Source organism: Salvelinus namaycush, chromosome 42 (assembly GCF_016432855.1).
Source record: "Salvelinus namaycush isolate Seneca chromosome 42, SaNama_1.0, whole genome shotgun sequence".
Lineage (NCBI taxonomy): Eukaryota > Metazoa > Chordata > Actinopteri > Salmoniformes > Salmonidae > Salvelinus > Salvelinus namaycush.
This window is the reverse complement of record NC_052348.1, coordinates 16,195,672-16,207,002: the sequence shown is the minus strand read 5'-3', so window position 1 is coordinate 16,207,002 and position 11,331 is coordinate 16,195,672. Positions and strand designations below refer to the sequence as shown.

Below are 11,331 nucleotides of genomic sequence, written 5' to 3'. Positions count from 1 at the left end.
ATAGTGTATAAATCATTTTGTAATACAATGTTTACATTTAATTGTGGTATGTATTTGAATGTATGTATCATTGATCAGGACGGTCTGTATTGACTGTTACACGTGGAAACTTACTTGAGGAAGTGACGAGCTTACTATAACAACGTGCACAGTGAGCTTCACATGAACTGTAAGTAGCTAATTTCAGTGTATCATAGTTTGCTTGATAGTCAGAATCTAAACAGAAACGAGGCGTGGGCTAACTGTCTATGTAGAGCACTAACGTTAGCTCAATGTATACCTAGCTAGACAGCTACTACCTAACGTTAGCTAACAGTAGGTAAATTAAGTTAACGTTGGATATGCAAGCATATGCAAGTCTTAGCTAGCAACTTTAGTCTAGCAGACTAAACTCTACTTCACGATATAGACATTCATCTTGAGATGTATGGAGTTGACTTTAGTCAGCAAACTTTGGTCAGAGTTTGTTGCCACAATACCATTTGTCGTGTTTACAGGTTTGATTGACACCAATATTCAACCTATTCAGTACCTCCTGTCACAATGACGCAGACAGACCCACATGAGGAGCAGCAACCAGAGTGTCTCTACCTGGAACTATCCTCCCAAAACGAGCAGCCCTCTGTTCCCCTACACACCTCCATCTCGCTCTTCCTCCTGTCTTACTGCGAGTGCACGTCATTCAAAGTCTTCCTCGTCTCTGCCAAGCCTGACACACAAAGCTCACAATCCTGGAAGTCACAGGTTTGTCATTGTCGATTTGCTTTGCGTTGTAGACAGTAATGACAGGCAAAGAAGTTGGGAAAAACTTTACTGAGCATGTTTCAGTCAACTATAGTACACAATATAGTGATGGGGAATGAATACATGTCAACATCAATATGTGTAACAACAATATTTCTTCGACAGGTACCAAAGTCTTTAGCTGTCTCGATGGTCCATGTCAAGGACTTGCCTGTGTTGGTGAGGGGCTGCCGTCTCCCCGCCGTACTGGATGAGACTGGGAGATACTGCAGGGCCGGGCTGGCTGTGGTGCTCAGGCATATTATAGACCGGACCTGTGAGGCAGACCCCAGAAGGAAGGATGCAGCATCACTGCTAGGGTTCAAGAAGACCTGTCTGAAGGCCTGCGCTGAGGTAAGGGGCAACACTCAATTATTATGATATGCATGCAGTGCTATTGGCAAAACTATGAATGATTCTGTTTGTGTATACATGACATTAGTGTTTTTGTTTCTTTTTTGTTTTTAGGCATAATTAAATTGTCACATCTGTAAGAGCTTTCCCATTGGAAAACCAATTGAATCTTATATTCTCCCAAAGGGATTTTTTTTATGAGCTAGTGAATAAGATGGGATAAACTTGTCTACTAGTTGTCTTGGACACACAGTACTGCTGTATAAAAATACAACTCTACATTACACCAATGCCACAAATATTAGTCAAAATGAATGCATGTTCCTCCTCTCCCTTATAGGTGAGCCAGTGGACCAGGCTGTGTGAGCTCAGTATCCCCTCGGCCGTGGAGGCCCACCTCCGGCAGCCCACTAACCCATCCCTGCACCTCCCCTCTGCCCTCCTCAACCTCGAAAAGACACTAGGCGAGCCCGTCAAGGTGCACAACGATGACAAGATCCGCCGGCAGAAGCTCCAGCAGCAGAAGAAGAACCAGAAGAAAATCTCTCAGGACCTCCAGGAGGACCAAGGGACAGACATCACCCAGCCCCAGGATTCGCAGTCCGCTGGCGGGCTAGAACTCCGAGCAGCCCTGGCCAAGCTGAATGTGGATAGTGGTGCAGTTCCGTCCACGACCACTAGGGAGAGCTCTGACATCAGGAAAGTGAAGACCACAGAGCTGCCGCAGCTGGAGCATGTGTTTGCAGAGGGGCTGTACTTCACTCTGACTGATGTGGTGTTGCTGCCTTGTATCCATCAATACCTGGTAAGGAAGGCCCTTGAAGGTTCTGTTAGTTATATGTTTGAAGGGAAGTTAGTCTAGAACTCTTAGCCTGAGTCCTAGATCTGTTTGTGCTGTCTTTCCAACTCCATTGCTGTCACTGGCAAAACGGCACAAACAGATCTGGGACTCAGGCTACAGAGTTCTTGCTTTATGCACTTGATTTATATTCCACGGACCGAGCCTCCCTTCTGCTGGTCACTAAATATGTAAACTACCAGCACTTCTCTTGCAATCGTGTTTCTTCAATCTTTATGCAACTTGCATTTCCCAGGCCTGTTTAGTCTCCATGCTAGTTTTAGACAAGTGGTAGCTCTGAGTGTGTGGCACATTTTATTTTAACAGTAGCATATTACCCTAATGTCCCCTGTCATCACCTGCTACCTCATTTGAGTACTTAAACCTGTTGCCATGTCGACCGTATTATGAAGGCCTCTGAAATGATGCATGACACCCTTCTACATTGAATGTCTCATCAGGTGGTACCTGTACACCCACAGAGGCTTTATACAGTGGAAACCAGGCAGAACAGTGCCTTCTTAAGACTGTGTGTGTGTCGGCACAGATTCTATTCTCAAAGGTGGTCCACCTGGCTGTGGATGATAGCACCACAATGACAAATAGGTCTATTTTAAATGTAGTTGGTTGATATGCATTTCAATGAACCGGCTTTGGGATCATGCTTGGTTCGACGTGCTGATTTTAAAATGATGTCATTGTCATGGCTGCGAGAGTGGTGTTGAAAGGAGGAGATTTGCTGCCGATCACTTACTGTAGTTCATCATCAAGTTAGTTTGTAAAGTTATTTTAATTTGCCCCTAGCTGAATCTTCCTGGGAACATTTTAGTTATAGATTTCCCATATTTTGTTTAGTGTTTTGGTGGTTTGGGTTTTTATGAGATGCCACCACGGGGTGTTAGTTATCGATCTATTATGCCTTGGAGCCAAGCGGTCAACAGGGTCTCCTCTGCACACCTCTCTCCTCTTCTCTTCCATCTCTCCTCCTGTTCTCATAGCTGTATAGCCTGGGATTGGAATTAAGTGAAGTTCTCACAATGTGACTCTTAGGGGTCAGCTGTGCTCCAGTGGTTTCCAGTTTCACACTCAGCCTAGCATGTCTCCTCTCTTCTCCCACACAGCCACTGCTGTCTATCCACAGATCCACAGGACAGAGAGCCAGAGAAAAGACCCTTGGCTTTATCTACTGTCCCCTCTTTCTATGCTCTGTCTGTTTCTCTTTCGCTCTCTATTCTCGCTCTCTCTCTTGGAAACACACACACATTATGTTCTTCTATCCTCGTGGGAACCTTAAATTAATTTCCATTCAAAATTATATTTTCCCCAACCCCTAAACCTTACACTAACCACTAGCCCCTTACCCTAATTCTAACCCTAACCTTAATTGTAACCCTAAACCTAACCCCTAAACTTAAAATAGCCTTTGTCCTCATGGGAATGTGGGAAATGTCCCCAAGAGGGAGACATTTTCTTGTTTTACTATCCTTGTGGGGATTTTAGGTCCCCACAAGGATAGAATAACTAACATATACACACGCACACACACCCCTCTACAGCTGTCCATCTCTCTCTCTCCCAACCCTTGCCTTTCTTAGTGCCTGTCTCTCTCCTCCATCTCCAGAGGGGTGATGAGTGGAGGGGATCAGCCTGGTGGAACCTGGGCTCTTGGTTCAGTGCAGATGACACTTCTGATGAATCACTTAGCTGACTCAGGCCCCCATCTTCACTTTCCCCTCAACCTCCTCCACAGAGATCCCTCCAGAGCCACAACGCCAGCATGCTGTCCCAGCTGCCTCTCTTGCTGCGCTGGTACCTCCAGGTCCAGGAAGTCCCCGGGGTCCCCAGGGCGGCCCAGGCCTGTGGGATGGCCCTCTCCACCCCCAAGGCCCTCACTACCGGCCCCCCAACCATAGCCAAAGCACAACAGCCCAGCCAAGCGAAACAGGAAAGCCTGGAGACGACGACGAAGGAGGTGCACTTCGTTGGAGGCCCCAGGCCCACGATGACTAAACTCAAAGTAATTGAATATATTTTAATCTCTCTCCCACTCCCTCTCGGTCTCTTTCCCTCTATCAACTCTCTCCTCATGCCTTCCCACCATCTATTTTTGGGAGGATTAGATGAGGCACATTGAAGGTTTCAGGACAGCTGTCAGTGGTAAAAACTCGCATGCTCTCTAGCAGCAGCGCCTTTCTCTCTTGAATGCCTCTAGGCACATCGCGCGTGCAAACACACAGAACTGCCCCAATATAGGACTCCCTCTTCCTACTGACTGTGTCCCTGAGCTGCAACGATAAAGGATTTATGCACTCCAATTGGTTGTAAAATTGTCCCGCTTCCTATAATTGAAGGTTTTCTCGCAGATTATTGCGGCCTTGCTGTTGCGTTCTGTTACTTTAAAGGCTGGTTTGCAGTTGGTCTATCGATATGTTTGTGGACTGTTGTCGCTGTGACATAATGAACATTATATTTTCGTCCAACATCAAACTTGACGTTGTCGTTATGAAAAATGATAAGCACAAAACGTCAGCCAAGCAACTCAAAGGTACTTTCTAAAAACAATGATTTGGTTCGTTGCGAGCTTGTTGGCTGAATAGCTAGCTGGCTAGCCAGTTACAAAAAATGAACAGAGTAACGTTAACTTTATAGCTGACGACGTCGGAACTTACGCAGGCTACTTTTTATTAATTGAGGAAAATAAACCCAACATCATCTTTACCTGAAAGGTAAAATTGCTTACGGTTGTGAGTGTGACGAAATAAAAGTAGGTCATTCTGTCTGTGAATTTTAGAACTCTGGCAACGTCTTGTCACATTTGGATTTGTTGCTGTAGCAGCCCAGTAACCACGACAACGGACGTTGCGACAGTCACAGAGACATTAACTTTTTTAAATGTCTGTGCAATAAGGGAACCGAGAGTCGCAGCGATGGTCTACAGACATTCCACATGAGTATACATTACATGTCGTTTTGACCAGCTACACTCGTCGCATTCTAATTGTTGACAGACATGTCATTAGACTAAGTGTAAACCGCATTTGCTGTGTAATTGTTTGACAGGTAATCAAATTGAAGTCGACATTTTCATCCCATAGGCCACTTTTATATTTGCCACCACTTTACACTATAGTGCACATCTTTCACTTTCCCCTCAGACTTTGATTTGAATAAAAACACTGAATCCAATACAAAAAGAATACAATTTTACAGCCAGACTATCCTGCTTGTAGTAATTGCAAAAAAACACCACCACTGCTCAGAGTACACACCCGCTAGCATAATTACTCCACACTCAATATAGCCTACAGCCTCTCAGGGTGTAATTACTAGCACTGTTAGCATGGTTAGCGCTGGACTCCAAATGGCTGCCTGGAACACGTTATGGAGTAGCGGTTTCAGTGGGACATAAACCGACACAGCTGTCAAGGCAGGAAACTGCTTCCTCAGCTGGCTCAAACCTTCCTAACCCTGAACACCCTCACTGTTCTCTGGCACGGCTGGTCCCAAGTATAAATCTGAGATTTCTTGCTGGCCACACAGATATGATATCCAACTACGGCAGGAAGTGCATCAGCCAATCGTAAATGTTGATAACAAGTTGCCCTCTTAGAATGTGATATTCAACACTGGTCGATTACGGAGTAGACACAGGTGCACACAGTTAGAACATGCACTGACATAGGAACATACACACACACATACTGCCCACACACATATACTGCCGTCCCTCGCCTGCCCAGACGGATTTCGGGGGTGGTTGGCTTTGTGTGTGTGTGTGCATGTGTTTGTGTGGTCGTCACCGGCAGGACTGGAGTGCAGCTGTTGTACGGTCTGGGGCCTTGGTGGAGCCAAGGGGCCTGTGTGTGTAGAGGCCAGCCCAGGGCACACAGAGAGAGAGAACGACAGATAGAGAGAGGGCTAGGCTCCAACAGTGTGACGTGCTATCCCTCACTGCTGCTTACCAAAACCAGCACTACATCTCATCTGTCCACCACACAAACAATCTGAATCACCTCCTACTGTGAAGCTGAGAATATAATTGTATACAGAGCTGCTTCACCTTGTCTTCCCATTTCACTCACTCACTCACTCACTCACTCACTCACACACACACACTGTAGTGATGGAGAAGATTGACATGCCCAGTGATGTCTGTCAGTCATAGAGCCTCTTTCCCCCAGCTCTCTGTGTGTGTGCCAGTCTTCCAAAGGCTTCTTGCCAGGTGCACTGAGAAATAAGAGTGACAGTTTCCAAATGTATCTCTGCAGTATGTACCTACTGTCTCCTACGCTGTAGTGCACCAGCTTGGAACTGGTTCAAGAGGCCATTTTATTTTTGTTACCCAACAATGACATAAAACAGGCAGCCTTTTCAAGGTGATTTTTATAGTTTGTGATTTTTCCCTCTGAATTACTGCCTCAGGCATACAGCAAATGCCCTTATTTTCATACTTACATATTTCCATGAAGTCCATTATTTTAATGGAAAAAAATAACAATAAAAAATCTGCCAAGGAAGGTTAGCTCAAAGCTTTTGATTTCGATGAAGAATGTCCTTGGTGATTTAGTATGCCGTTTAGAAAACAACTGCCCTTTTTTATGCCTGAAGAAAGAGGGCATTGGTTTGTACCAATGAAAGATAAAAGGCAATTCTGTGTAGTACTACTTCTAATATCTTGCTAACTTTTGATGAGGAATGTTCTTTGTGAACTAAGCTTTCATAACGCTTTCATCCAGTATCCAAAGGCCAGTGTTCAAAGATGCTGTGTTTGTCCCCATCCGTAGCTCTTTACCTGTAATATCTATCTCTTCAGTTCTGGAGAACACCTCCATCCCCCTATGAGCCGGGTAACAAGGCCAACTTAACAGACAGCGTGTTTCTCTACACGGAGAGAACGAGAGAGAAAAAAAGGATTGGAAAGAAAAAGCGGTCTTTGTCCTCAGGTGGTTCTTCAGATTGGAACAGGGTTAACGGCGGTCAGGGTGGAGGAGCGCTCCCTACTCTCTGTAAACCACTTCATTACTGCTGGTTGAGACCGGAAAGACCCTTTTGGCTCTGAGAGAGAAGTTTCTATGGTAACATTGATGGTGTGTGTGTCCGTGTGTGGGTGTTCCCGCAGGAGAGTGGTATTCAGGCCGTCTTCTCACCTCATCCTTGCCCCTCCTGGACCCTCCCCTGGGACAGCTTACCGGAGGCCGTCAACCCCACTGAAGGTACTACTTTCATCCCTCTCTCCTCTCCATCCCTCTCCCCTCTTCCCTCTCTCCTTTCCTGTCTCCCTTCGTTCATCCCTCTCTCCTCTCCATCCCTCTCCCCTCTTCCCTCTCTCCTTTCCTGTCTCCCTTCGTTCATCCATCTCTCCATCCTTTTCTCCTTCCCTTCCTCATCCAATCACCCTTACTGAGCCAGAAAGCCATATCAAACACCATTGATATGTGCGGGAGCATCCGGGTACACGATGCATAAGTGTTTGCATAAAACATCATTACTACTTTGGCTTGGTGAGTTCCATCGACGAGTCGCCCCCTCTCAAACCAAAACACACACAATCAGTGGAAGTGTCTGTGACTGGCCGAGCCTTTCGAGACGTAATGCGTTCTCCAAGGTGCCCACCCTAATGAATTCTGAAGCGGTACCTTGCTGTGATGTATTCTCCCAGTGTGGTTGGGGCTAAGTGAGAAACAGGCCTGTCACCGGGACAGGGACACACTCCTCGGACCGTAGAGCCGTCGTCGGGAACACAGTGGCGGCTCTGTTGCCGTGGCAGCCGTGTCTGATGGAAAGGTGGTGGAAGCAGGGTTGATTGCAGTCCCAGGTGTCGCGAATCAAGCAGAGAAATGAGTCTCTCCTTGGAGGTGGAGGGGGCGAGCGAGCACTTTCCTTATTAGTGTGTTTATTATACCCTGAGAAGGCTAATAAATGAGGTGTGTGTTTGTGCGCCTTAATGAGGATGATAGATGCTAGTGTTATTCTAGCGCAGCGTGAAGGGGTTCCATTACACATGTGTGTGTGCACATTCACATGTGTGTCATGCTTACGGCTCATCTTAACGTGCATTAAAGCAGCTGGTGTACATCAAGGTCATTATAGAGGAATGTGTATGTAGAGATAGCAAGAACACACACACACACACACACACACACACACAGCAGTGGGTTCAGTACAGTGGGTAATAGAGTGAGGAAATGCATCCCACCATACACTGAACTAATTTCAATACACTACAGTGGCATCATGTCCTTTATTTGTGTAAAGGAGAGAAGACGAAGGTGCATCTTCAAACTATTGAGATGCCCCAAACTGAAATCCAACTGAATCTTGGATTTCAAACAAGGATGTTGTGTGGGTGTGAAGGTACATGTTGTTTTGGTCAGTGTTGTCTGTTATACGAATTTTCCTTCCTTTTTCGTTGTGTCTATGTGTGGTTCCGGCCAGTGGGCGGATACGGGAGGTATTCCGACAACCGTCCTCCGGTTTCTTTCCAATGAATTCAGCAGACAGTATCGAGAACAAAACATGTTCTCATTCAGAAGTAGTTTAACACAGAAACTTGAACTTAACCGGCTCTGGATGATTTAGCTATTTTAGTTACCTCCAACCTCTCACATAACTGTCCAGACATTGGCAATGTTCCACTTGTCCTTCCCTTTCCAGTCATGCATTCTTTATCACCCCGACATGCTATCTCTTTATATACACTCCAGTCCAGACATTTGCTAAATTGACACTCAAGCGTACCCACATTCTCTCTCTCTCGGTGTGTGTGTGTGTCTCTCTCTGTCTCTCTCTCTCTCTGTGTCTCTCTCTCTCTCTCTCTCTCTCGGTGTGTGTGTCTCTCTCTCTCTCTCGGTGTGTGTCTCTCGCTCTCGGTGTGTGCGTCTCTCTCTCTCTCTCTCTCTCTCTCTCTCTCTCTCTCGGTGTGTGTCTCTCTCTCTCTCTCTCTCTCTCTCTCTCTCTCTCTCGGTGTGTGTGTGTGTCTCTCTCTCTCTCTCTCTCGGTGTGTGTGTCTCTCTCTCTCTCTCTCTCGGTGTGTTTCTGTCTCGGTGTCTCGCTCTCTCTCGGTGTCTCGCTCTCTCTAGCTCTGTCTTGCTCTCTTTCTCTGCTCCTATACACTGCTAAGTAGTGTGGGCAGTGTGACCGTTCTGAGTGGGTGAATCATAGAGAAACTTGATGTTGTTGGGTACTCTAGTTGATGAACAGAGGCTCTAAAGAGATCCGTGTGACTGCTGCTGCTGGCTGTAGTGTAGGTAGGTAGGTTCCCTCTGTGTTCCTGAGTCAGGGTAATTAGTCAGAGTGGAGATGAGACAGACAATTTGTCATGGACCTGTAGTGACTGGGCCTTCAACGTCTGTCAGCGCCTCACCAAACACACCCATCCTTCTACCACCACCTCACAAGGAGACAGCAGAAAAATGAGCAGGGAGGTGCCGTCACTGCAGCCATGCATCAAATCAAATGTTATTGGTCACATACACATATTTAGCAGATGTCGGGTGTAGCGAAATGCTTGTGTTCCTAGCTCCAACAGTGCAGTAGTATCTAACAATACACACACAACTAAAAGTAAAATATGGAATTAAGAAATATATAAATATTAGGACGAGCAATGTTGGAGTGGCATAGACTAGAATTAAGCAATAAGGCCCGAGAGGGTGTGGTATATGATCAATATACTACGGTATATTGGCTATATACCACAAGCCCCTGTGGTGCCTTATTGCTATTATAAACTGGTTACCAAATGTTTTGTCGTAGCCATGGTATATCAGACAGTATACCACAGGTATCAGCCAATCAGCATTCGGGGCTCGAACCACCCATTTTCTAATACAGTATATACATATGAAATGAGTAAAGCAGTATGTAAACATTATTAAAGTTCCAGTGATTCCATGTCTATGTATATAGGGCAGCTTCCCCTAAGGTGCAAGGTGAGTAACCGGGTGGTATCCGGCTAGTGATGGCTATTTAACAGTCTGATGGCCTTGAGCCGTTTTTCAGTCTCTCGGTCCCAGCTTTGATGCACCTGCACTGACCTCACCTTCTGGATGATAGAGTGGTGAACAGGCAGTGGCTCGGGTGGTTGATGTCCTTGATGATCTTTTTGGCTTTCCTGTGACAATGGGTGCTGTAGGTGTCCTGGAGGTCGGGCAGTGTGCCCCCGGTGATGCATTGGGCAGAACGCACCACCCTCTGGAGAGCCCTGTGGTTGCGGGCGGTGCAGTTGCCGTACCAGGCGGTGTTACAGACCGACAGGATGCTCTCAATTGTGCATCTGTAAAAGTTTGTGAGGGCCTTAGGGGCCAAGCCAAATTTCTTCAGCCTCCTGAGGTTGAAGAGGCGCTGTTGCGCCTTCACTACCTGGGGGCGGCCCATCAGGAAGTCCAGGATCCAGTTGCACAGAGCGGGGTTCAGACCCCAGGGCCCCGAGCTTAATGATGAGCTTGGAGGGTGTTGAAGGCTGAGCTATAGTCAAGGAACAGCATTCCTACATGGGTATTCCTCATGTCCAGATATGGATCTATTGGGGGTGTTAAGCAAATTGAAGTGGGTCTAGGGTGTCAGGTAAGGTAGAGGTGATATGATCCTTAACTAGCCTCCCAAAGCACTTCATGATGACAGAAGTGAGTGATAAGGGTCGATAGTCATTTAGTTCAGTTACCTGCACTTTCCTGGGTACAGGAACAATTGTGGACATCTTGATGCAAGTGGGGACAGCAGACTGGGATAGGGAGAGATTGAATATGTCCGTAAACATTCCAGCCAGCTGGTCTGCGCATGCTCTGAGGACGCGGCTAGGGATGCCGGAGGAACAGAGGAGGTGCCGTGCCTGCAGCCACGCATGGAGGAACGGAGGAGGCAGGGGAGGGAGAGAGGCACATAGCTGTCATGCCTATAACATTATTCTCATTACAAGCTCTTGTTTTGGTACAAGGAGTTCATGTTAGGATCATTGTTGCTTAAGCCTTGTCGGGGTAGGGGTGTAGGCTTAGTGAAGATGTAAGTGGAGGCCAAGGTGTTGTCGGGGCGGGGGTGTAGGCTTAGTGAAGGTGTAAGTGGAGGCCAAGGTGTTGTCGGGCGGGGGTGTAGGCTGTAGTGAAGGTGTAAGTGGAGGCCAAGGTGTTGTCGGGCGGGGGTGTAGGCTGTAGTGAAGGTGTTGGTGGAGGCCAAGGTGTTGTCAGGGCGGGGGTGTAGGCTTAGTGAAGGTGTAAGTGGAGGCCAAGGTGTTGTCGGGCGGGGGTGTAGGCTTAGTGAAGGTGTAAGTGGAGGCCAAGGTGTTGTCGGGCGGGGGTGTAGGCTGTAGTGAAGGTGTAAGTGGAGGCCAAGTTGTTGTCGGGCGGGGGTGTAGGCTTAGT

General features: G+C 47.0%; 1 protein-coding gene across 2 annotated transcripts in view; it reads left to right on the top strand.

The window, feature by feature from the left end:
* The first annotated feature begins 115 nt into the window (after positions 1-115).
* Positions 116-11,331, top strand: part of gstcd (glutathione S-transferase, C-terminal domain containing) — a 62,396-nt gene continuing 51,180 nt past the window's right edge. Inside the window, exons 1-6 of one of the 2 annotated variants that reach the window (XM_038981834.1) lie at positions 116-169; positions 498-744; positions 910-1,137; positions 1,478-1,942; positions 3,726-3,992; positions 7,095-7,188. In XM_038981834.1, coding sequence (XP_038837762.1) covers positions 544-744; positions 910-1,137; positions 1,478-1,942; positions 3,726-3,992; positions 7,095-7,188 — 1,255 coding nt within the window. In that variant the 5' untranslated portion in view covers positions 116-169; positions 498-543. The remainder of the gene's footprint in view (positions 170-497; positions 745-909; positions 1,138-1,477; positions 1,943-3,725; positions 3,993-7,094; positions 7,189-11,331) is intronic. The other variant, XM_038981833.1, reaches the window with a different exon arrangement.